This window comes from Oncorhynchus mykiss, chromosome 6 (assembly GCF_057628025.1).
Source record: "Oncorhynchus mykiss isolate SJ-2025 chromosome 6, ASM5762802v1, whole genome shotgun sequence".
NCBI lineage: Eukaryota > Metazoa > Chordata > Actinopteri > Salmoniformes > Salmonidae > Oncorhynchus > Oncorhynchus mykiss.
The window spans coordinates 2,180,727-2,207,341 of NC_143027.1; the positions used below are offsets into that span (position 1 = coordinate 2,180,727).

At 43.1% G+C, this 26,615-nt stretch overlaps 1 protein-coding gene across 1 annotated transcript in view; it reads left to right on the plus strand.

Annotated features, from left to right (window-relative positions):
* Positions 1 to 1,121: 1,121 nt before the first annotated feature.
* The window catches only part of LOC110525063 (atrial natriuretic peptide receptor 3), a 69,875-nt gene continuing 44,381 nt past the window's right edge, over positions 1,122 to 26,615 (plus strand). Inside the window, exons 1-3 of the mRNA XM_036979197.2 lie at positions 1,122 to 2,714; positions 22,403 to 22,525; positions 23,783 to 23,958. Of these exons, the coding sequence (XP_036835092.2) occupies positions 2,045 to 2,714; positions 22,403 to 22,525; positions 23,783 to 23,958 (969 nt within the window). The 5' untranslated portion in view covers positions 1,122 to 2,044. The remainder of the gene's footprint in view (positions 2,715 to 22,402; positions 22,526 to 23,782; positions 23,959 to 26,615) is intronic.

Genomic DNA, 26,615 nt, shown 5'->3' on the forward strand with positions numbered 1-26,615 from the left:
TCAGTGAGCTAGGTTTACTAGGTACAGTCTAGTGTTATTAAACAAATCAGTGAGCTAGGTTTACTAGGTACAGTCTAGTGTTATTAAACAAATCAGTGAGCTAGGTTTACTAGGTACAGTCTAGTGTTATTAAACAAATCAGTGAGCTAGGTTTACTAGGTACAGTCTAGTGTTATTAAACAAATCAGTGAGCTAGGTTTACTAGGTACAGTCTAGTGTTATTAAACAAATCAGTGAGCTAGGTTTACTAGGTACAGTCTAGTGTTATTAAACAAATCAGTGAGCTAGGTTTACTAGGTACAGTCTAGTGTTATTAAACAAATCAGTGAGCTAGGTTTACTAGGTACAGTCTAGTGTTATTAAACAAATCAGTGAGCTAGGTTTACTAGGTACAGTCTAGTGTTATTAAACAAATCAGTGAGCTAGGTTTACTAGGTACAGTCTAGTGTTATTAAACAAATCAGTGAGCTAGGTTTACTAGGTACAGTCTAGTGTTATTAAACAAATCAGTGAGCTAGGTTTACTAGGTACAGTCTAGTGTTATTAAACAAATCAGTGAGCTAGGTTTACTAGGTACAGTCTAGTGTTATTAAACAAATCAGTGAGCTAGGTTTACTAGGTACAGTCTAGTGTTATTAAACAAATCAGTGAGCTAGGTTTACTAGGTACAGTCTAGTGTTATTAAACAAATCAGTGAGCTAGGTTTACTAGGTACAGTCTAGTGTTATTAAACAAATCAGTGAGCTAGGTTTACTAGGTACAGTCTAGTGTTATTAAACAAATCAGTGAGCTAGGTTTACTAGGTACAGTCTAGTGTTATTAAACAAATCAGTGAGCTAGGTTTACTAGGTACAGTCTAGTGGTATTAAACAAATCAGTGAGCTAGGTTTACTAGGTACAGTCTAGTGTTATTAAACAGATCATTTTTTTGCTTAAAATCGCCTGCACAGTATAGGCATTAATATATAGTGAACTAAAACCCTCCTCAACAGGCCTACTTCTTTACTATAGAACAGTCTATGTTGGCTGTGGCCACTAGGTGGCAGTCTATAGCAGGTTTTTTTCTCCCCCTCCCATGCAGAGTATCCTCACGCAGAACTAGAGGTTGATCGTTCATTCTGCTGCTGTCGTTCACTTTGGAACACTCGGCAAGATTCTAGTACAGAATATGTTTAGTGGGGTGTCTAAAAGCAAAATGAATCAAAAATGTGGATCTGTATAATGTTCAGTTGGCCTATTCATGTGCCATATGCTTAAAGGTAAATTGATCAGGTAAGTTAAAGGTATTTAGTCTATTAATACAAGATATATATGCGCTACACTCTACTATACTGTATATTATATTGCATTGTGTAGCTCAAAACAGCTTAGACTCGTGTTTTTTTTTAAATAGCAAAAGAAAACATTGTTCTTGAAACTTTCCCTACAGTTTTATTTATCAAATCAAATCTATTTATCTTTCTCTTTAAATTAAAAATAATAATAATTGCACACCGTTTATTGTATATGAGGCAATGCATCCCAGTGCATTCAGTCTCTGCCAATGTGGTAAAACGAACAATTATTTTCTCTAATTATTAAAAAAAAAGGAGAAAAAATAAGGACCTGTAGCTTTAAGAAAGAGGTGTGTTGTACAGGGATGACGCAGGAATAATAATGAAAAGATGCTTCGAAATCCCTCCCCCCCCCTCAGCCAGCGTGTGTGGTAGCTGTCTGGGCAGTTACCATATTTAAACAAGAGGAATGACCAGAGAAACAGGAGAATTAGTTAGCAAAACAGAGGGGATACTTCCATCAGTTGAGGAGGTTGCAGGAGACTCTCTGTGCAGGAGCATACACTTCATACATTTAGAATTTGTATTTCATTCATTCAAAGAAAAAGGTTACTTAATATAGATTATTTATTTTGGAAGACTCCACATTGGTATTTGCCTATTTACCTGTGTACTCGGAAGTCTGCGGTTCCAGGGACGCAGTTGACTTGGAGAGCGAGATAAACATTTATTCATGATTATAGACAAAGCATAACTTTTAAAGTTGCATCATGCCATGTTACATTTCAGTGTGTTTGTACATTTGGCTGGGGTTGTTACCTGGCCGGACAAGTGCAACAGTGATTGAGGACATCGAAGTATTGGTGATGTTGCCAAAAAATAACTCTTATATGTTCTCAATAGCAAGAGTGGCCCCGGCAATAGAGTATGCAAAGCAGAGGTTGAAAATCGGAGGCGGTGTGTATTCCGGATTTAACTTTAATTTGCGCTATGAGGATTCTAACTGTGGCAATGATGCGCTCTTCTCCCTGGTGGACCGCTCCTGCGAGAAGAAGCCGGACTTGGTTCTCGGTCCGGTGTGTGAATACGCCGCGGCGCCGGTGGTAAGGATGGCATCTCACTGGAACATCCCGGTAATATCGACAGGTGCTCTGGCCAGCGGTTTTAGTGACAAGGAGAAAGAATACTCTCACCTGACCCGAATCTCCCCGTCTTACCTGAAAATGGCAGAAACATTCTCGGCGATGTTCCGTCACTTCAACTGGAAAGACGCGCTGCTGATCTTCGATGACGACAAAGAGGAGAGAAATTGTTACTTCACTCTGGAAGGGGTGCACCTTAAACTCATGGAGGAATATCAGACCGTACACATAGCGATCAACACTAAAGAAGAGGGCCTGAACGCAGATGACATCATCAACTACATCTACGAGAGTGAAGGTAGGCTTCTGTACTGAGAAAAGTCTGTACACTGTCCCATTGTATAGCGTAAATGGCAGAAATGTTCAACTGGAGCCCCATCTACACACGCTGCCTACACACTCATTATACTTATTGCACTTAAAATGTTCGCGTTCGTTCACACCCGTTTATTTTTTTCCACATTTTGTTGTTACCGCCTGAAAATACAATTGATGAAATTGAGATTGAGTCACAATACCCCATATTATGTTTAAGACATTTTTTACAAATGTATTCAAAATGAAAAGCTGAAATGTAATGAGTCAATAAGTATTCAACCCCTTTGTTATGGCAAGCCTAAATACGTTCAGGAGTAAAAATATGCTTAACAAGTTGCCTAATAAGTTGCATGGACTCACTCCGTGTACAATAATAGTGTTTAACATGACTTTTGAATGACTACCTCATCTCTGTACCACACACATTCAATTATCTGTAAGGTCAGTCAGTCGAGCAGGGAATTTCAAACACAGATTCAACCACAAAGACCAGGGAGGTTTTCCAATGCCTCACAAAGAAGGGCACCTATTGGTAGATGGGTAAAAATTGAGAAGAAAACAGACATTGAATATCCCTTTGAGCATTGTGAAGTTATTAATGACACTTTGGATGGTGTATCAATACACCCAGTCACTACAAAGATACAGGTTTCCTTCCGGTGTCCTTCAGTCCTTCAACTCAGTTGCCGGAGAGGAAGAAAATCACTCAGGGATTTGACCATTGGGCCAATGATGACTTTAAAACTGTTACAGAGTTTAATGGCTGTGATAGAAAACTGAGGATGGATCAACAACATTGTAGTTACTCCACAATACTAACCTAATTGACAGAGTGAAAAGAAGGAAACCTGTACAGAATAGAAATATTCCAAAACATGCATCCTGTTTGCAATAAGGCACTAAAGTATTACCGGGAAAAAATGTGGCAAAGAAATTAACTTTATGTTCTGAACACAAAGTGTTATACTTGGGGCAAATCCAACACAACACATCACTGAGTACCACTCTTCATATCTTCAAGCACGGCGGTGGCTGCGTCATGTTATGGGTATGCTTGTCATTGGGAATAACAAGGGAGTATTTTAGGATAAAAATAAACGGAATTGAGCTAAGATGGGAAAAATCAGAGAGTAAAACCTGGTTCAGTCTGCTTTCCAACAGACACTGGGAGACTAATTCACCTTTTAGCAGGACAATAACCTAAAACACAAGACCAAATATACAATGGAGTTGTTTACAGAGATGACATTGAACGTTCCCGAGTGGCCTAGTTACAGTTTTGACTTAAATTGGAGTGAAAATTTATGGCAAGACTTGAAAATGGCTGTCTAGCAATGATCAACATCCAACTTGACAGAGCTCGATGAATTTTGAAAAGAATGTCAGAATATTGTACAATCCAGGTGTGCAAAGCTCTTAGAGACTTACCCAGAAAGATTCACAGCTGTAATCACTCTTAGAGACTTACCCAGAAAGACTCACAGCTGTAATCACTCATAGAGACTTACCCAGAAAGACTCACAGATCTTAGAGACTTACCCAGAAAGACTCACAGCTGTAATCACTCATAGAGACTTACCCAGAAAGACTCACAGCTCTTAGAGACTTACCCAGAAAGACTCACAGCTGTAATCACTCTTAGAGACTTACCCAGAAAGACTCACAGCTGTAATCACTCATAGAGACTTACCCAGAAAGACTCACAGCTGTAATCACTCTTAGAGACTTACCCAGAAAGACTCACAGCTCTTAGAGACTTACCCAGAAAGCCTCACAGCTGTAATCGCTCTTAGAGACTTACCCAGAAAGACTCACAGCTCTTAGAGACTTACCCAGAAAGACTCACAGCTGTAATCGCTCTTAGAGACTTACCCAGAAAGACTCACAGCTCTTAGAGACTTACCCAGAAAGACTCACAGCTGTAATCGCTGCCAAAGGTGCTTCTACAAAGTATTGACTAAGGGGTGTGAATCATTTTGTAAATTGGATTTTTCTGTATGTAATTTTCAATAGATTTACTACAAATCTAAAAACATATTTTGACTTTGTGAGAGGAAAAAGATGGGTGAATTAAGGATGTAATACAACAAAATAATAATAGAACAAAATGTGTAATATGTCAATGGGTATGAAGACTTTCTGAAGCCACTGAATGGCTTTTCTGCTGCCCAATGTCCAATATGGGAGGAAGTTATTCAGAATATGGGCGGAAATATGCCAAATATTTACAGCTATGTGAAGAATACATTATCTCCAACATGTTAAATCTAGTATAAATTAAAGTGTTTGTGGAATTTACTTCTTGCTTACTTCAATAGCACATAATGCTGTAGGCTGCTGGGCCAACTGCACTGGGCCAACTGCACTGGGCCGACTGCACTGGGCCGACTGCTATGTATAATAGGCTGCTGGGCCTACTGTACTATTTACAATAGGCTACTGGGCCAACTGCACTGGGCCGACTGCACTGGGCTGACTGCTATGTATAATAGGCTGCTGGGCCTACTGCACTATTTACAATAGGCTACTGGGCCAACTGCTCTGGGCCGACTGCACTGGGCCGACTGCTATGTATAATAGGCTGCTGGGCCTACTGCACTATTTACAATAGGCTACTGGGCCAACAGTACTGGGCCTACTCAAACCCATGATGGGTCCATTCTTGCTACTATTGAATTACTACATGATTTAGCTTCCACTGTACTGTGTGGAGAGTGGCCTTTGTCTCAGGACACTGTTGCTGTGATATGAGGAGAGAGTGATCTCCCTCCCCCTCTGTGTGTTGTCACAGAGGGGTGAAATGGGTCTTCCCTCCTTTTCAGATGGCTGTTCCTCCCTCCCTCCTGCTCTGTATGTTGTCACAGAGGGGTGAGATGGGTTTCCCCTCCTTTTCAGATGGCTGTTCCTCCCTCCCTCCCCCTCTGTGTGTTGTCACAGAGGGGTGAGATGGGTTTCCCCTCCTTTTCAGATGGCTGTTCCTCCCTCCCTCCCTCCCTCCCTCCTGCTCTGTATGTTGTCACAGAGGGGTGAGATGGGTTTTCCCTCCTTTTCAGATGGCTGTTCCTTCCTCCCTCCCTCCTGCTCTGTATGTTGTCACAGAGGGGTGAGATGGGTTTTCCCTCCTTTTCAGATGGCTGTTCCTTCCTCCCTCCCTTTATAGCTGGAACACTTCATGCCCCTAACTAATGCCCACACACACATGCACACATGCATACATACATGTGCATACATGCAGTTATTGTCTGAAGTTTACATAATCGTTAAAGAATCTAATCTTAATGGAGTCATTAAAACTAATTTTTCAACCACTTCACAAATTTCTATAGTTTTGGCAAGTTGGTTAGGACATCTTCTGTGTGCATGACACAAGTAATTTTTCCAACAATTGTTTTCAGACAGATTATTTCACTTATCATTCACTGTATCACAATTCCAGTGGGTCAGAAGTTTACATACACTAAGTTGACTGTGCCTTTAAACAGCTTTGAAAATTCCAGAAAATTATGTCATGGCTTTTAAAAGCTTCTGATAGGCTAATTGACATCATTTGAGTCCATTGGAGGTGTACCTGTGGATTTATTTCAAGGCCTACCTTCAAACTCAGTGCCTCTTTGCTTGACATCATGGGAAAATCAAAAGAAATCGGCCAAGACCTCAGAAAATAAATTGTAGACCTCCACAAGTTTGGTTCATCCCTGGGAGCAATTTCCAAACGCCTGAAGGTACCACGTTCATCTGTACAAACAATAGTACGCAAGTATAAACACCATGGGACCACGCAGCCATCATACCACTCAGGAAGGAGACGCGTTCTGTCTCCTAGAGATGAACGTACTTTGGTGCGAAAAGTGCAAATCAATCCCAGAACAACAGCAAAGGACTTTGTGAAGATGCTGGAGGAAACAGGTACACAAGTATCTATATCCACAGTAAAACGAGGCCTATATCGACATAACCTGAAAGGCCGCTCAGCAAGGAAGAAGCCACTGCTACAAAACCTCCATAAAAACCAGACTACAGTTTGCAAATGCACATGGTGACAAAGATCGTACTTTTCTGAGAAATGTCCTCTGGTCTGATGAAACAAAAACAGAACTGTTTGGCCATAATTACCATCGTTATGTTTGGAGGAAAAAGGGGGAGGCTTGCAAGCCAAAGAGCACCATCCCAACCGTGAAGCACGGGGGTGGCAGCATCATGTTGTGGGGGTGCTTTGCTGCAGGAGGGACTGGTGCACTTCACAAAATAGATGGCATCATGAGTATAGGAAATTATGTGGATATATTGAAGCAACATTTCAAGACATCAGTCAGGAAGTTAAAGGCTGGTCACAAATGGGTTGAGGCAAAATGGCTTAAGGTCAACAAATTCAAGGTATTGGAGGGGCCATCACAAGGCCCTGACCTCAATCCTATAGAAAATGTATGGGCAGAACTGAAAGAGTGCGTGCGAGCAAGGAGGCCTACAAACCTGACTCAGTTACACCAGCTCTGTCAGGAGGAATGGGCCAAAATTCACTCAACTTATTGTGGGAAGCTTGTGGAAGGCTAGCCTTAATGTTTGACCCAAGTGAAACAATTTCAGGCAATGCTACCAATTACTAATTGAGTGTATGTAAACTTCTGACCCACTGGGAATGTGATGAAAGAAATGTAAAGTTGAAATAAATAATTCTCTCTAATATTATTCTGACAATTAAACTTTCCCCTCTCATAACTTAGCCTACTGTTCTGACTTGGTGGTGCACATGTAGCCTATAACCTGTTTTTGAGAAATGTAATCATTGAATATTGTAAGAGCTTTCATTGTCTGCTTATATGCCCTCTTTATTTATCTTACAGGTCTGACTTGGTGTACAGGGAGAACACTGTAAGAATGGCCCATGTTCTGAATTCTGTCGCTCTACGTTTCAAAACTGCTAAACAAACAGTTATATTGACTACGTCCCTCCTAGCTCGCTTATTAATGTCTTAGTCTAAATTACTGATTGTCTCTTATCCGCTTGTCGTCCCCTTATGCCATAGTTTGTCCATCCGCCAATATCAGCCATGTTTTTTTTTAAAGAAAGTAAATGAGGCTGAGTTAACTGTTGGCTGCCAGACTAGGCTCTGCTGATAGCCAGGTGTAGCAGTGGTAAGGTGTTGGGACTGCTGTTGGGACTCTGCTGTTGGGACAGCTTTATGTAGGCCCTAACAGTTTGTGGGCACCGTTTGTCACCGTTATAGTGCAATTAATGTATTATTTAGTGTTGTGTAGTGGCTTTGTTGGCATGCAGCTACATCATTTTTTTGCACCACCAAGATTTACATACTGGAATTGCCACTGAAGCTGACAGTCTGCACTTTAACCTCCTAGTCATTGTATAATCTCAAATCCAAAGTGCTGGAGTACTGAGCCAAAACAACAAAACGTGTCACTGTCCCAATACTGTTGGAGCTATACACACAAATATTCTATTTCTCCACTGCCAATCACATTATGCTGTGGTGAAACTCTCCCCCATCACTCTTTGCCAAAGACAACACCTGCCCTCCTGTGCCCCCTGCCCGCCTGCCTGCCCCACTCTCTCCCAATGGCAGCTCCCCTCAGCTCCGTCAGTGGCTGTGCCCACTGTTTCCTTTGGAACAGCCCAGGTGTCAACATATCTGCCTGCTGTCAAAACGATCCATTGTCTCTCTGCTGCAGAGCTCTGGGAGATGGCCAGCCATTCCACCCTCCTCTGTTCTGAAAAATAATCACTATTCAGTCAGATCTCATTTCATTGGCACTGGGCAGAGGGATGGGCAGAAGGGTGGAGAGCTGGGTAGATGGGTGGATAACTGGATGGTTGGACGGACGGACGGTTCTATGTTGTCTTATCAGGGCTGTCCCCGACAAAAAATAAAAATCTTGTTCTAATAATCTATGTGTTTTAATCAAATATACCGTTCAACAGTTTGGGGTCACTTAGAAATGTCCTTGTTTTTGAAAGAAAAACACTTTTTTTTGTCCATTTAAAATAACATAAAATTGATCAGAAATACAGTGTAGACATTGTTAATGTTGTAAATTACTATTGTAGCTGAAAACGGCTGATTTAAAAAATATCTACATAGGTGTACAGAGGCCCATTTATCAGCAACCATCACTCCTGTGTTCCAATGACACATTGTGTTAGCTAATCCAAGTCTATCATTTTAAAAGGCTAATTGATCACTAGAAAACCCTTTTGCAATTATGTTAGTACAGCTGAAAACTGTTGTACTGATTTTAAAGAAGCAATAAAACTAGCCTTCTTTAGACTAGTTGAGTATCTGGAGCATCAGCATTTGTGGATTTGATTACAGGCTCAAAATGGCCACAAACAAAGACCTTTCTTCTGAAACTCGTCAGTCTATTCTTCTTCTGAGAAATGAAGGCTATTCCATGCAAGAAATTGCCAAGAAACAGAAGATCTCGTACAACGCTGTGTACTACTCCCTTCACCACAGAACAGCACAAACTGGCTCTAACTAGAATAGAAGAGGAGTGGGAGGCCCCGGTGCATAACTAAGCAAGAGGACAAGTACATTTGAATGTCTTTGCCTTTATGACAGCATTGCACATTCTTGACATTCTCACAACCAGCTTCATTAGGTAGTCACCTGGAATGCATTTCAATTAACAAGTGTGCCTTCTTAAGTTAACTTGTAGAATTTCTTATTTTTGTATGTGCCAATCAGTTATGTTGTGACAAGGTAGGGGTGGTATACAGAAGATAGCTCAAATAAGCAAAGAGAAATGACAGTCCATTACTTTAAGACATGAAGGTCAGTCAATACGGAGAACTTTGAAAGTTTCTTCAAGTGCAGTCTCAAAAACCACCAAGCACTATGTTGAAACTGGCTCTCATGAGGACAGCCACAGGAAAGGAAGACCCAGAGTTACCTCTGCTGCAGAGGATAAGTTCATTAGAGTTACCAGCCTCAGAAATTGCAGCCCAAATAGAGTTCAAGTAACAGACACATCTCAACATCACCTGTTCCGAGGAGACTGCGTGAATCAGGCCTTCATGGTCGAATTTCTGTAAAGAAACCACTACTAAAGGACACCAATAAGAAGAGACTTGCTTGGGCCAAGAAACACGAGCAATGGACATTAGACCGGTGGAAATCTGTCCTTTGATCTGCTGGTGACACTGTCAGTGTTTTATTTAGAATTCAAGGCACACTTAACCAGCATGACTACCACAGCATTCTGCAGTTCTGTCCTTTGGTCTGATGAGTCCATATTTAAGATTTTTAGTTCCAACCGCCGTGTCTTTGTGAGACATTGTGTGGGTGATTGGATGATCTCTGCATGTGTATTTCCCACCGTGAAGCATGGAAGAGGAGGTATGATGGTGTGGGGGTGCTTTGCTGGTGATACTGTCTGTGATTTATTTAGAATTCAAGGCACACTTAACCAGCATGGCTACCACAGCATTCAGCAGAGATACACCATCCCATCTGGTTTGGGCTTAGTAGGACTATCATTTATTTTTCAACAGGACAATGACCCAACACACCCCCAGGCTGTGTAAGGGCCATTCGACCAAGAAGAAGAGAGACGGAGTGCTGCATCAGATGACCTGGCCTCCACAATCACCCGACCTCAACCCAATTGAGATGGTTTGGGATGAGTTGGACCGCAGATTGAAGGAAAAGCAGCCAACAAGTGCTCAGCATATGTGGGAACTCCTTCAAGACTGTAGGAAAAGCATTCCAGGTGAAGCTGGTTGAGAGAATGGTGTGTTCTAAGCTGTCATCAAGGCAAAGGCTATTTGAAGAGTCTCAAATGTAACATATTTGGATTTGTTTAACACTTATTTTTGGTTACTTCATGATTCCAGATGCACAGTAGCATCACCTTAAATCCTGTAGCCCGATGACTTGGAATTCAAATCAAATTGTATTGGTCACATACACATGGTTAGCAGATGTTATTGGTCACATACACATGGTTAGCAGATGTTATTGGTCACATACACATGGTTAGCAGATGTTATTGGTCACATACACATGGTTAGCAGATGTTATTGGTCACATACACATGGTTAGCAGATGTTAATGTGAGGGTAGCGAAATGCTTGTGCTTCTAGTTCCAACGGTGCAGTAATATCTATCAGGTAATCTAACAATTCCCCAACAACTACTTTATACACACAAATCTAAAGGGGTGAATGAGAATATGTACATTTAAGTATATGGATGAGCGATGGCCGAGCGGCATCGGCAAGGTGCAGTAGATGGTATAAAATACAGTATATACATGTGTTATGAGTAATGAAAGATTTGTAAACATTATTCATGTGGCATTATTTAAAGTGCCATTTGTTTAAAGTGGCATTATTTAAAGTGGCATTATTTAATGTGGCATTATTTAAAGTGGCATTTGTTTAAAGTTCTCAGGTTTTTGCAGTACGTCGTTTTAGGGCGATTTGGCCTAAAAACATATCTTGATTTTTTTTTAAAATGATGGCTGATTCACACTATACTGTATCTCGATGAAACATATATGTTTTTTAAATAACCTAATTCAATTATTAGTGGGTCTTATTTTTATTTTTTATTTCACCTTTATTTAACTAGGCAAGTCAGTTAAGAACAAATTCTTATTTTCAATGAAGGCCTAGGAACAGTGGGTTAACTGCCTGTTCAGGGGCAGAACGACAGATTTGTACCTTGTCAGCTCGGGGATAAGAACTTGCAACCTTCCGGTTACTAGTCCAACGCTCTAACCACTAGGCTACCCTGCCGCCCCGATGGTTGTGGAAGGCTTATATTCAGCCTCAATATAATAGCACAAGCCCTGAATTCATTAGATTATTGCTGATTGTTTGAAATGCAGTGTATTCCTTATATAATTGCGTTTTGTGCTTATTGCACATTTTTTTATAAAACACAACAGACTAGACAGCTGGTATAACAGTCTTTGGCTACAGTGCTGATAGTGGTTCTTGCTCAAGGCCGTGCACAACAAACTGAGCATTCATTTTCAGAATCAGTGTTCACTGATACTCCCGTTTTTAGTAGAGTTGAGAGATACTGTAAAACGGTATTGTCACGTACGTGTGGAGAGACTGACCAAGGCACAGCGGATGTTGAGTTCCACATAATATTTATTAAAGTCAAACTTAGCAAAAAACAATAAATCAATAAACTAACAACGAAACGTGACTATGTGGTGCACAAAACAAAATAATATCCCACAAACACAGGCGGGACAAATGCTACCGAAATATGATCCCCAATTAGATACAACGATTATCAGCTGCCTCTAATTGGGAATCATACAAATCACCAACATAGAAAATTAAACCTAGAACCCCACATAGCAATAATAATAAACTAGAATATCCCACCAGTCACGCCCTGACCTACTCTCAAAGGCTCTCTATGGTCAGGGCTTGACAGGTATCGTTAGAATGGTTAACTTATCCTCTAATATAGTGAAATAATGTCTCAATGTGTTGGTGTCCATATGACCCATTCTGTGGGTCTGAATTTTGTATCTTGTATAATACATTAGTTTACATTTTCATAAATTGTCATTTTGTTTGTTACGCTCCAACTTCCCCTCCATCTTGTCCCTACATCGGTTATTTTTAAATCTGATGTATCGTATGAACATCCTGTGTCTGACTCAAATAAGATTCCCTCAAGGTTGCTCTGATGTTCAAAAGATTTCAAATTGAAATTTCGTGATATGTAACTTAAAAAAAAAAAAGTTGTATGTATTTTGAAACCATCTAGATTAGTCAGTCCAAAATGAATTCTTTCATGGAAATAATGTATCCCCCGTTACCAAGTCATTTACAGTTTCTATGCCTTTAGTTTTCCATGTGGAACAATTTATTGGTGAATTCTGACAATAATTGTTCCATATGGTTGTGTTTCTAGGGAGTGATATTGGTTCTTGTAGAATAAGTTTCATTTTCTTCATTATTGTTATAATTTTCTGACCTATTAAGTTGTTAATGTTCTCAGCTTTATCCTGTGAAAACAGACACGTAAAAATATTCTGGGGATGAGCATGAGCATCTTCAATATGTACCCATTGTTCCTCTTTGTCGTAAGTATAATACCTGGGTGGTGAGTTGATACAATTACATGTCTGGAATGTTAAAACCACTCTCAGTCTCTGGAACGTTAAAACCACCCTCAGTCTCTGGAACGTTAAAACTACCCTCGGTCTCTGGAATGTTAAAACCACCCTCAGTGTCTGGAACGTTAAAACCACCATCAGTCTCTGGAATGTTAAAACCACCCTCAGTCTCTGGAACGTTAAAACCACCATCAGTCTCTGGAACATTAAAACCACCCTCAGTGTCTGGAATGTTAAAACCACCCTCAGTCTCTGGAACGTTAAAACTACCCTCGGTCTCTGGAATGTTAAAACCACCCTCAGTCTCTGGAATGTTAAAACCACCCTCAGTCTCTGGAACGTTAAAACTACCCTCGGTCTCTGGAATGTTAAAACCACCCTCAGTCTCTGGAATGTTAAAACCACCCTCAGTCTCTGGAACGTTAAAACCACCATCAGTCTCTGGAACATTAAAACCACCCTCAGTGTCTGGAACATTAAAACCACCCTTAGTCTCTGGAACGTTAAAACCACCCTCAGTCTCTGGAACGTTAAAACCACCCTCAGTCTCTGGAACATTAAAACCACCCTTAGTCTCTGGAACGTTAAAACCACTCTCAGTCTCTGGAATGTTAAAACCACCCTCAGTCTCTGGAACGTTAAAACCACCCTCAGTCTCTGGAACATTAAAACCACCCTTAGTCTCTGGAACGTTAAAACCACCCTCAGTCTCTGGAATGTTAAAACCACCCTTAGTCTCTGGAACGTTAAAACCACCATCAGTCTCTGGAACGTTAAAACCACCCTCGGTCTCTGGAACGTTAAAACCACCCTCGGTCTCTGGAACGTTAAAACCACCCCAGTCTCAGTCTTAGGAAGGTGTAAAACCACCCTCGGTGTCTGGAACGTTAAAACCACCCCAGTCTCAGTCTCTGGAACGTTAAAACCACCCTCAGTGTCTGGAACGTTAAAACCACCCTCGGTCTCTGGAACATTAAAACCACCCTCAGTCTCTGGAACGTTAAAACCACCCTCAGTGTCTGGAATATTAAAACTACCCTCGGTCTCTGGAACGTTAAAACCACCCCAGTCTCAGTCTTAGGAAGATGTAAAACCACCCTCAGTTTCTGAAAGGTTAAAACCACCCTCGGTCTCTGGAAGGTGTAAAACCACCCTCGGTCTCTGGAAGATGTAAAGCTTTGCTGTTTATTCTATGAGTTTTATTTGTCCAGTTAAAGTCTCTTTTGACCAAGTATGCTTTTTTAAACATGTCTTCGGTGGGGTAATTAGTACTACTGAAAATAAATACAAAGCTTTGACTGCCATGCCATTCTAAAGAGGTTTATTCTACCCGGAAAATGTATGGGCATCAACATAATAAGCTAAATCACTGAACTCCTCTACTCCACTCCTTCTCTCATCCACTCCTCCACTCCTCCTCCTCACTCCACTCTCTCCTCCACTCCTCCTCCTCACTCCACTCTCTCCTCCACTCCTTCTCTCCTCCTCACTCCACTCTCTCCTCCACTCCTCCTCCTCACTCCACTCTCTCCTCCACTCTTTCCTCCACTCCTTCTCTCCTCCTCCTCACACCACTCTCTCATCCACTCCTTCTCTCCTCCACTCCTTCTCTCCTCCACTCTTTCTCTCCACTCCACTCTCTCATCCACTTCTTCTCTCCTCCTCCTCACACCACTCTCTCATCCACTCCTTCTCTCCTCCACTCCTTCCCTCCTCCACTCTCTCATCCACTCCTTCTCTCCTCCTCCTCACTCCACTCTCTCCTGCACTCCTCCTCCTCACTCCACTCTCTCCTGCACTCCTCCTCCTCACTCCACTCTCTCCTCCACTCCTTCTCTCCTCACTCCACTCTCTCATCCACTCCTTCTCGCCTCCTCCTCACTCCACTCGCTCCTCCACTCCTTCTCTCCTCCACTCCACTCTCTCATCCACTCCTTCTCTCCTCCTCCTCGCTCCTCCACTCCTTCTCTCCTCCTCCTCACTCCACTCTCTCCTCCACTCTACTCTTTCATCCACTCATTCTCTCCTCCTCACTCCACTCTCTCCTCCACTCCTTCTCTCCTCCACTCCACTCTCTCCTCCACTCCTTCTCTCCTCCTCCTCACTCCACTCTCTCCTCCACTCCACTCTTTCATCCACTCCTTCTCTCCTCCTCCCCACTCCTTCTCTCCTCCACTCCACTCTCTCATCCACTCCTTCTCTCCTCCTCCTCACTCCACTCTCTCATCCACCCCTTCTCTCCTCCTCCTCACTCCACTCTCTCCTCCACTCCTCCTCCTCACTCCACTCTCTCCTCCACTCCTCCACTCCTCCTCCTCACTCCACTCTCTCCTCCACTCCTTTTCTCCTCCTCACTCCACTCTCTTCTCACTCCACTCTCTCATACACTCCTTCTCTCCTCCTCCTCCTCACTCCACTCTCTCATCCACTCCTTCTCTCCTCCTCCTCACTCCACTCTCTCCTCCACTCCTTCTCTCCTCCTATACTTGTTCTCTCCTCTTCTTTCTGCCTCTGCCCACAGCAGCATTCTCAGCATCTCAGTAGTAACAGTCAGGCAGACAGGCAGTCAAGCAGTCAGGCAGACAGGCAGTCAGGCAGTCAGGCAGTCAGGCAGTCAGGCAGTCAGGCAGTCAGGCAGACAGGCAGACAGGCAGACAGGCAGACAGGCAGACAGGCAAGCAGCGTTACAGATTTGCACAACGTCGTTCCCCTATTTGCATAATGCACTCACACAACACCATGTTTATAATGAGCCAAGGAGACACATAAAACGTCCTGTGAGCCACGATAAGTAGAGCCCGTGTGTAGCGCCCCTTCTCTGCATTCCTGAGCTCAGTGCTCCCTAGGCAGGCAGGCAGGCACAGACAGACAGACAGATAGACAGGGAGATGCAGACAGACAGACAGACAGGGAGATGCAGACAGACAGATAGACAGGGAGATGCAGACAGACAGATAGACAGGGAGATGCAGACAGACAGATAGACAGGGAGATGCAGACAGACAGACAGGCAGGGAGATAGACATACAGGCAGACAGACAGGGAGACAGACAGACATAGGCAGGGAGGCAAACAGGCAGACACAGGAAGACACCGACGCACAGTCGCAGGGAGACACATAGACAGACAGACGCAGGGAGACACATGGAGACAGACAGATGGAGACAGACAGTCGCAGGGAGACACATGGAGACAGACAGACGCAGGGAGACAGACAGACGCAGGGAGACACAGAGCTGGTATTGTTGTCTCTGTCCCAGTAATGCTGTCAGCAGGACTGAGGTGAAGTGTGTCCCCTCTCTGGACCCCCCCTGACCAGCCGGGCGCTACAGTGACAGGGGAATGTTTCAGCAGACTCTGGTTGTGTTCCAAATGGCCCCCCGATTCCTTATTTAGTGCACTACTTTGACCCCTATACTTTTATATAGAGCCCTATGGGCCCTGGTCAAAGTAGTGCACTATATAGGGGATTGGATGCCATTTGATGCTCAACCCTGTTAACCACGGCTGGTCAACGCTGGGACACTCCCCGAGTTATTTCCAAACCTTTTCCAAATGCCCCCTTGGCCTCTCCTCGTTGTTTGTTTGTGTGCCTGTTTTGTTGGGTTGTATTTTTAACCTCGCTCCATAGTAACCAGACAGGTTTTCTGTTGATGTTTGGGTCAGGACTAGGGCTGCCGAGCCCCTCTCTGACTGTCCCCTACTGTATCTTACTTATGTACTGTAACTAGTGCACAGGTTTTCTGTTTGTTGGAGCTGGGACTACCTTCTCTACTGTACGCTGCAATGAGCTGTTGCCTAACCTGGCGTATATTTCAACTAGGTACAGTATCACAAATTGAATTTCAGAATCAGCCGTTTCAATTCACTTTCGGAATCAGCTGTTTTCAATTCACTTCGGAATCAGCTGTTTTCAATTCACTTCAGATTCAGCTGTTTTCAATTCACTTCGGAATCAGCTGTTTTCAATTCACTTCGGAATCAGCTGTTTTCAATTCACTTCGGAATCAGCCGTTTTCAATTCACTTCAGAATCAGCCGTTTTCAATTCACTTCAGATTCAGCTGTTTTCAATTCACTTCGGAATCAGCTGTTTTCAATTCACTTCGGAATCAGCCGTTTTCAATTCACTTCGGAATCAGCTGTTTTCAATTCACTTCGGAATCAGCCGTTTTCAATTCACTTCGGAATCAGCCGTTTTCAATTCACTTCAGATTCAGCTGTTTTCAATTCACTTCGGAATCAGCTGTTTTCAATTCACTTCGGAATCAGCCGTTTTCAATTCACTTCGGAATCAGCCGTTTTCAATTCACTTCGGAATCAGCCGTTTTCAATTCACTTCGGAATCAGCCGTTTTCAATTCACCTCGGAATCAGCCGTTTTCAATTCACCTCGGAATCAGCTGTTTTTACAGTGGAGATAACCACCTCACCCATAGATATTTAACTTGACACGTTGTTACCCTGTGAACTATGTTGTATCCAGGTATCCCCTGGCTGTGATGTGTAGTGTTGCCATTGACAGATCTGGGACCAGCCTAAGGACAGTTATCCCCTGGCTGTGATGTGTAGTGTTGCCATTAACAGATCTGGGACCAGCCTAAGGACAGGTATCCCCTTGCTGTCATGTGTAGTGTTGCCATTAACAGATCTGGGACCAGCCTAAGAACAGGTATCCCCTTGCTGTGAAGTGTAGTGTTGCCATTGACAGATCTGCGACCAGCCTAAGGACAGTTATCCCCTGGCTGTGATGTGTAGTGTTGCCATTAACAGATCTGGGACCAGCCTAAGGACAGTTATCCCCTGGCTGTGATGTGTAGTGTTGCCATTAATGGAATCTTAGTACTTGTAGGGACAATTGGTTGAAGCTACTGTGGGGCTACTTAGCCTGCGGTACTTGGTATGTCTCCAGGGAAGACTTGACTTCCTTTTCCTCGTGATCGTCACCTAGAAGTAGGTAGGTCGACTATGTAGTTACATTTACATGATCAGCACATAATACTATTGCAACTGTGCGGGAGGCTCATGCCTCTAGCTGTGACATTGGTTTCTCTTCATCACCTCATTGTCCCGCTTGCTCAGCTTCTGATTGATTTTATTTGCTGTTGTCTGTGCCCAATAATGTTTGTACCCTGTTTTGTGCTGCTACCATGTTTTGTTGCTACCATGTTGATGTTATGTTGTGTTGCTACCATGTTTTGTTGCTACCATGTTGATGTTATGTTGTGTTGCTACCATGTTTTGTTGCTACCATGTTGATGTTATGTTGTGTTGCTACCATGTTTTGTTGCTACCATGTTGATGTTATGTTGTGTTGCTACCATGTTTTGTTGCTACCATGTTGATGTTATGTTGTGTTGCTACCATGTTTTGTTGCTACCATGTTGATGTTATGTTGTGTTGCTACCATGCTGTGTTGGCATGTGTTGCTGCCTTGATATGTTGTTGTCTAGGTCTCTAATATGTAGTGTTGTGTTGTCTCTCTTTATGTAGTGTAGTGTTGTCTCTCTTGTCGTGATGTGTGTTTTGTCCTATTTTCTTATTTAATGTATTATTATTTTTAATTCCAGTTTATTTTTATTTTTAATTTAACCTTTTGTTAGGCTGTCATTCTTAATAAGAATTTGTTCTTAACTGACTTGCTTAGTTAAATAAAAGGTTAAATTAATAAAACAAAACATACACACACAGAACAGGCACATTAATTAATTAATTAATTAATTAATTAATTAATTGAGGAATACGGGCTCATTATAATAGCTGGAATGGAATAAATGGAACGGGTATCAAACACATCGTTTCGATACCATTCCAGTCTCTCCATTCCAGCTATTATAATGAGCCGTCCTCCCCGTCACCAGCCTCCCGTGACACATGGCACATACATGGAAATAAGTTAGTTCCACCTGTTGAAATGAGGAGGCATAAGCAGAAAAGAGCCCCATACCTACTGAGAAATATGGTGGTGTAACGTTTGATGTAATGGGGTCAAAGGCATCATGAACTCTACCTGGACATTTGTCTTAGCCATGTCTGAATCCTGGCTTAGGAAAACCACCAAAAACCCTGAAATCTCCATTGCTAACTATAACGTTTTCCGGCAAAGATAGAACTGCCAAAGGGGGTGGTGTTGCAATTTACTGCAAAGATCGAAAGTAATACAGAACTCTACCCAAACAATTTGAGCTTCTACTTCTAAATATTCACCTTTCCAGAAACAAGTCTCTCACTGTTGCCGCTTGCTATAGACCTCCCTCTGCCCCCAGCTGTGCCCTCGATACTATATGTGAACTGATTGCCCCCCATCTATCTTCTGAGCTCGTGCTACTAGGTGACCTAAACTGGGACATGCTTAACACCCCGACCATCCTACAAACTAAGCTTGATGTCCTCAATCTCACACAAATTATCAATGAACCTACCAGGTACAACCCCAAATCAGTTAACACGGGCACCCTCATAGATGTCATCCTAACTAATTCACCCTCCAAATACACCTCTGTTTTCAATCCAGATCTCAGCGATCACTGCCTCATTGCCTGTATCCGTAATGGGTCTGCGACCAAACGACCACCCCTCATCAATGTCAAACTCTCCCTGAAACACTTCTGCGAGCAGGCCTTTCTAATCGACCTGGACAGGGTATCCTGGAATGACATTGACCTCATCCTGTCGGTAGATGATGCCTGGCTATTCTTTAAAAGTGCCTTCCTCACCATCTTAAATAAGCATGCCCATCTCAAAAAATGTAGAACTAGGAATAGATATAGTCCTTGGTTCACGCCAGACCTGTCTACCCTTGACCAGCACAAAAACATCCTGTGGCGTTCTGCATTAGCATCGAATAGCCCCCGTGATATGCAACTTTTCAGGGAAGTTAGGAACAAATATACACAGGCAATTAGCTTTTCTAAGGCAAGCTTTTTCAAACAGAAATTTGCATCCTGTAGTACTAACTCAAAAAAGTTCTGGGACACTGTAAAGTCCATGGAGAATAAGAGCACCTCCTCCCAGCTGCCCACTGCTCTGAGGCTAGGAAACATTGTCACCACCGATAAATCTGCTATAATTGAGAATTTCAATAAGCATTTCTCTACGGCTGGCCATGCTTTCCACATCCCTACCCCGGTCAACTGCCCGGCACCCTCCACAGCAACCCGCCAAAGCCCCCAGCATTTCTCCTTTACCCAAATCCAGATAGCCGATGTTCTGAAAGAGCTGCAAAATCTGGACCCCTACAAATCAGCCGGGCTAGACAATCTGGAGCCTCTCTTTCTAAAATGATCTGCCTGAAATTGTTGCAACCCCTATTACTAGCCTGTTCAACCTCTCTTTCGTATCGTCTGAGATTCCCAAAGATTGGAAAGGTGCCGCGGTCATCCCCCTCTTCAAAGGGGGTGACACTCTAGACCCAAACTGCTACAGACCTATATCTATCCTACCCTGTCTTTCTAAGGTCTTCGAAAGCCAAGTTAACAAACAGATTACTGACCATTTCGAATCCCACCATACCTTCTCCGCTATGCAATCTGGTTTCAGAGCTGGTCATGGGTGCACCTCATCCACGCTCAAGGTTTTAAACGACATCATAACCGCCATCGATAAGTGACATTGCTGTGCAGCCGTATTCATCGACCTGGCCAAGGCTTTCGACTCTGTCAATCACAACATTCTTATTGGCAGACTCGACAGCTTTGGTTTCTCAAATGATTGCCTCGCCTGGTTTACCAACTACTTCTCTGCTAGAGTTCAGTGTGTAAAATTGGAGGGCCTGTTGTCTGGACCTCTGACAGTCTCTATGGGTGTTCCACAGGGTTCAATTCTCGGGCCAACTATTTTCTCTCTATATATCAATGATGTTGCTCTTGCTGCTGGTGATTCTCTGATCCACCTCGAAGCAGACGACACCATTCTGTATACTTCTGGCCCCTCCTTGGACACTGTGTTAACTAACCTATAGACGAGCTTCAATGCCATACAACTCTCCTTCCGTGGCCTCCAACTGCTCTTAAACGCAAGTAAAACTAAATGCATGCTTTTCAATCGATCGCTGCCTGCACCTGCTCGCCTGTCCAGCATCACTACTCTTGACGGCTCTGACTTAGAATACGTGGACAAATACAAATACCTGGGTGTCTGGTTTGACTGTAAACTCTCCTTCCAGACTCACATTAAGCATCTCCAATCCAAAATTAAATATAGAATCGGCTTCCTATATCGCAACAAAGCATCCTTCACTCATGCTGCCAAACATACCCTCGTAAAACTGACCATCCTACCGATCCTCGACTTCGGTGATGTCATTTATAAAATAGCCTCCAACACTCTACTCAACAAACTGGATGCAGTCTATCACAGTGCCATCCGTTTTGTCACCAAAGCCCCATACACTACCCACCATTGCGACCTGTACGCTCTCGTTGGTTGGCCCTCGCTTCATACTCGTCGCCAAACCCACTGGCTACAGGTTATCTACAAGTCTCTGCTAGATAAAGCCCCACCTTATCTCAGCTCACTGGTCACCATAGCAGCACCCACTCGTAGCACGCGCTCCAGCAGGTATATCTCACTAGTCACCCCCAAAGCCAATTCCTCCTTTGGTCGTCTTTCCTTCCAGTTCTCTGCTGCCCATGACTGGAACGAATTGCAAAAATCTCTGAAGCTGGAGATTCACATCTCCCTCACTAGCTTTAAGCACCAGCTGTCAGAGCAGCTCACAGATCACTGCACCTGTAAACAGCCCATCTATCTACCTACCTCATCCCCATAGTGCACTTCTTTTGATCAGAGCCCTATGGGAGTATATTGCCATTTTGGATGTAACCTAAGACTGCATCAGACCAGACATGTAGGGCAGGAGGGTTTGAATTTAAATCGCACCAGGATCATTATTTTTTATTTTTTTGTGCTTCGATGGCTCATTCAAAGATGCTTTGTCTTTTAAGACAAGACAAATGAGGATGGGGTGGTGTATTAAACCTGTAGCGATAATGCAGGCATCCTTTCCATTACAGCTTCAAGAAAAGGAATTTGTCAATTGTACTGTGAACATTGTTTTCTGAAACAGTCTCCTACACTATATCTTGTGTGTACTTCTCGTCTTGTTGTTGCTGGGTTGAGTTGTAACAGTTTCCTCCATGTCTTCTCGTCTTGTTGTTGCTGGGTTGAGTTGTAACACTGTTTCCTCCATGTCTTCTCGTCTTGTTGTTGCTGGGTTGAGTTGTAACACTGTTTCCTCCATGTCTTCTTGTCTTGTTGTTGTTGCTGGGTTGAGTTGTAACACTGTTTCCTCCATGTCTTCTCGTCTTGTTGTTGCTGGGTTGAGTTGTAACACTGTTTCCTCCATGTCTTCTCGTCTTGTTGTTGTTGCTGGGTTGAGTTGTAACACTGTTTCCTCCATGTCTTCTCGTCTTGTTGTTGCTGGGTTGAGTTGTAACACTGTTTCCTCCATGTCTTCTCGTCTTGTTGAAGCTGGGTTGAGTTGTAACAGTTTCCTACATGTCTTCTTGTCTTGTTGTTGCTGGGTTGAGTTGTAACACTGTTTCCTTCATGTCGTTTCCTTGCAGTTGTTATCATGTGTGCGGGAGCAGACGTTGTTCGAGACATCATGCTAGCGGTTCACAGAAGGAGGCTCACCAACGGCAGCTACATCTTCTTCAACATTGAACTCTTCAACTCCTCGTCCTACGGTAAAAATACACATCAGCACAACGTTGCCAGCCCTACATATATACTCTGTTGTTCCCTACATATATACTCTGTTGTTCCCAACATATATACTCTGTTGTTCCCAGCCCTACATATACACTCTGTTGTTCCCAGCCCTACATATACACTCTGTTGTTCCCAGCCCTACATATAACCTCTGTTGTTCCCAGCCCTACATATAAACTCTGTTGTTCCCAGCCCTACATATATACTCTGTTGTTCCCTACATATATACTCTGTTGTTCCCAGCCCTACATATATACTCTGTTGTTCCCAGCCCTACATATAACCTCTGTTGTTCCCAGCCCTACATATATACTCTGTTGTTCCCTACATATACACTCTGTTGTTCCCAGCCCTACATATACACTCTGTTGTTCCCAGCCCTACATATACACTCTGTTGTTCCCAGCCCTACATATAACCTCTGTTGTTCCCAGCCCTACATATATACTCTGTTGTTCCCTACATATATACTCTGTTGTTCCCAGCCCTACATATAACCTCTGTTGTTCCCAGCCCCACATATAAACTCTGTTGTTCCCAGACCTACATATATACTCTGTTGTTCCCTACATATATACTCTGTTGTTCCCAGCCCTACATATATACTGTTGTTCCCTACATATATACTCTGTTGTTCCCAACATATATACTATGTTGTTCCCAGCCCTACATATACACTCTGTTGTTCCCAGCCCTACATATACACTCTGTTGTTCCCAGCCCTACATATACACTCTGTTGTTCCCAGCCCTACATATAACCTCTGTTGTTCCCAGCCCTACATATAAACTCTGTTGTTCCCAGCCCTACATATATACTCTGTTGTTCCCTACATATATACTCTGTTGTTCCCAGCCCTACATATATACTCTGTTGTTCCCAGCCCTACATATAACCTCTGTTATTCCCAGCCCTACATATAAACTCTGTTGTTCCCAGCCCTACATATATACTCTGTTGTTCCCTACATATATACTCTGTTGTTCCCAGCCCTACATATATACTCTGTTGTTCCCTACATATATACTCTGTTGTTCCCAGCCCTACATATATACAACCATGTTGTAATGCTTGGCCATGTTGTAATGCTTGGCCATGTTGTAATGCTTGTAAAGACCTTCCCACTATGCATATCTCCATGCCGAGGGCTGCACTACATGGTTATAGACAGAAACTTTTCAACATGTCAAAAATGTCACCTTTTTTTCATCTCTCCCTGTTTGGTTTCCTAGGCAACGGCTCGTGGAAGCGAGGGGATAGGTACGACAGTGAGGCGCGACAGGCGTACTCTGCCCTCAACACGGTCACGCTGCTCCGGACGGTCAAACCAGAGTTTGACAACTTCTCCCTGGAGGTCAAGAGATCAATTCAGAAGGCTGGACTACCGGACTGTGACGACTGTGACAATGTACGTCTGGCATCCTAAACTCTAAACCAACTGTTAACTGTGAAGACTGTGATCATGTTTATACAGTACCAGTCAAAAGTTTGGATACACCTACTCATTCAAGGGTTTTTCTTTGTTTTTACTATTTTCTACATTGTAGAATAATAGTGAAGACCTCAAAACTATGATATAACACATATGTAGTAACCAAAAAAGTGTTAAACAAATCAAAATATATTTTAGATTTTGGATTCTTCAAAGTAGACACCCTTTGCCTTGATGACAGCTTTGTACACTCTTGACATTCTCTCAACCAGCTTCACCTGGAATGCTTTTCCAACAGTATTGAAGGAGTTCCCACATATGCTGATTGTTGGCTGCTTTTCCTTCACTCGGCAGTCTGACTTATCCCAAACCATCTCAATTGGGTTGAGATTGGGGATTGTGGAGGCCAGGTCATCTAATGCAGCATTTCATCACTCTCCTTCTTGGTAAAATAACCCTTATACAGCCTGGAGGTGTGTTGGGTCATTGTCCTGTTGAAAAACAAATGATAGTCCCACTAAGCCCAAACCAGATGGGATGGCGTATCGCTGCGGAATGCTGTGGTAGCCATGCTGGTTAAGTGTGCCTTGAATTCTAAATAAATCAGACAGTGTCACCAGCAAAGCACCCCCACACCATCACACTTCTTTCTCCATGCTTTATGGTGGGAAATACAAATTCGGAGATCATCCGTTCACCCACACAGCGTCTCACAAAGACACGACGGTTGGAATCAAACATCTCAAATTTGGACTCATCAGACCAAAGGACAGATTTCCACCAGTCTAAATGTCAATTTATCGTGTTTCTAGGCCCAAGCAAGAGTCTTCTTCTTATTGGTGTCCTTTAGTAGTGGTTTCTTTGCAGCAATTCAACCATGAAGGCCTGATTCACACAGTCTCCTCTGAACAGTTGATGTTGAGATGTGTCAGTTACTTGAACTCTGTGAAGCATTTATTTGGACTGAAATTTCTGAGGCTGGTTACTCTGAACTTATCCTATAGAGCAGAGGTAACTCTGGGTCTTCCTTTCCTGTAGCAGTCCTCATGAGAGACAGTTTCATCATAGCTCTTGTTTTTTTGCGACTGCACTTGAGGGAACTTTCAAAGTCCTTGAAATTGTCTTAAAGTAATGATGGACTGTAGTTTCTCTTTGCTTATTTGAGCTGTTCTTGCCATAATATGGACTAGGGCTATCTTCTGTATGCCAACCCTACCTTGCCACAACACAACTGTGTGTGTGTGTACTACATGTCTGTGCTATGCTAGGCCCAATGGGTGGGTGGGTGTGTGTGTGTGTGTGTGTGTGTGCGTGTGTGTACTACATGTCTGTGCTATGCTAGACCCAGCGGCTGGGAAACCTCTTCAGTTAGTCTGTAGTTGAGTCAAGGTAAACAACATAATGGACTGGGCCTAGAAACGGACTGGGCCTAGAAACGGACTGGGCCATACGCTCTTAGAAAAAGGATTCCAAAATGGTTCTTCATCCCAGAGAGGATGAGGGGGGACGATATGGGGGAGAGGATAGGGTCATATTTTACCAGTACCACCCCCATATATTTTAGGATTCCCTATACTGAAATATAAACATAACACACCAAACTCTCTGGCCTGGTTGGACCAGTTGTTAGCTAGTTAGCTGGTGCCCCAAGCTGAGGTAATGTGAAGTTCTTTCACTATGGCAGAGAGGATCAGGGGGATGTCTGGGAGGGAGAAAGGAGGCGTTATTCATGGGGGAACTCAGCACCGCTAATTCCTAGGCTGCTCGTCAGATATATGTAAATTAGATACGCCAGCCACAACCATCACAAGAGACTTCATTGTCAACAAGCCGTTCAGCTAGGGCTCTGCAGGAGGAGGGAAAGAGGGAGAGAGGGAGAGAAAGATTTCTTTTCACATGGCCGTGGGTTGAGACAGGGATGCAGCTTAAGCCCCACCTTCTTTAACATGCAGTTGAAGTCGGAAGTTTAGATACACTTAGGTTGCAGTCATTAAAACTTGTTTTTCAACCACTCCACAAATTTCTTGTTAACAAAATATAGTTTTGGCAAGTCGGTTAGGACATCTACTTTGTGCATGACATAAGCAATTTTTCCAACAATTGTTTACAGGCAGATTATTTTACTTATAATTTACTGTATCACAATTCCAGTGGGTCAGAAGTTTGCATACACTAAGTTGACTGTGCCTTTAAACAGCTTGGAAAATTCCAGAAAATTACGTCATGGCTTTAGAAGCTTCTGATCGGCTAATTTACATCATTTGAGTCAATTGGAGGTGTCCCTGTGGATGCATTTCAAGGTCTACCTTCAGACTCAGTGCCTCTTTGCTTGACATCATGGGAAAATCAAAAGAAATCAGCAAAGACCTCAGAAAATAAATGGTAAACCTCCACAAGTCTGGTTAATCTTTGGGAGCAATTTTCAAATGCCTGAGGGTACCACGTTCATCTGTACAAACAATAGTACGCAAGTATAAGCACCATGGGACCACGCAGCCATCATACCACTCAGGAAGGAGACGGGTTCTGTCTCCTAGAAATGAACGTACTTTGGTGCGAAAAGTGCAAATCAATCCCAGAACAACAGCAAAGGACCTTGTGAAGATGCTGGAGGAAACCGGTACAAAAGTATC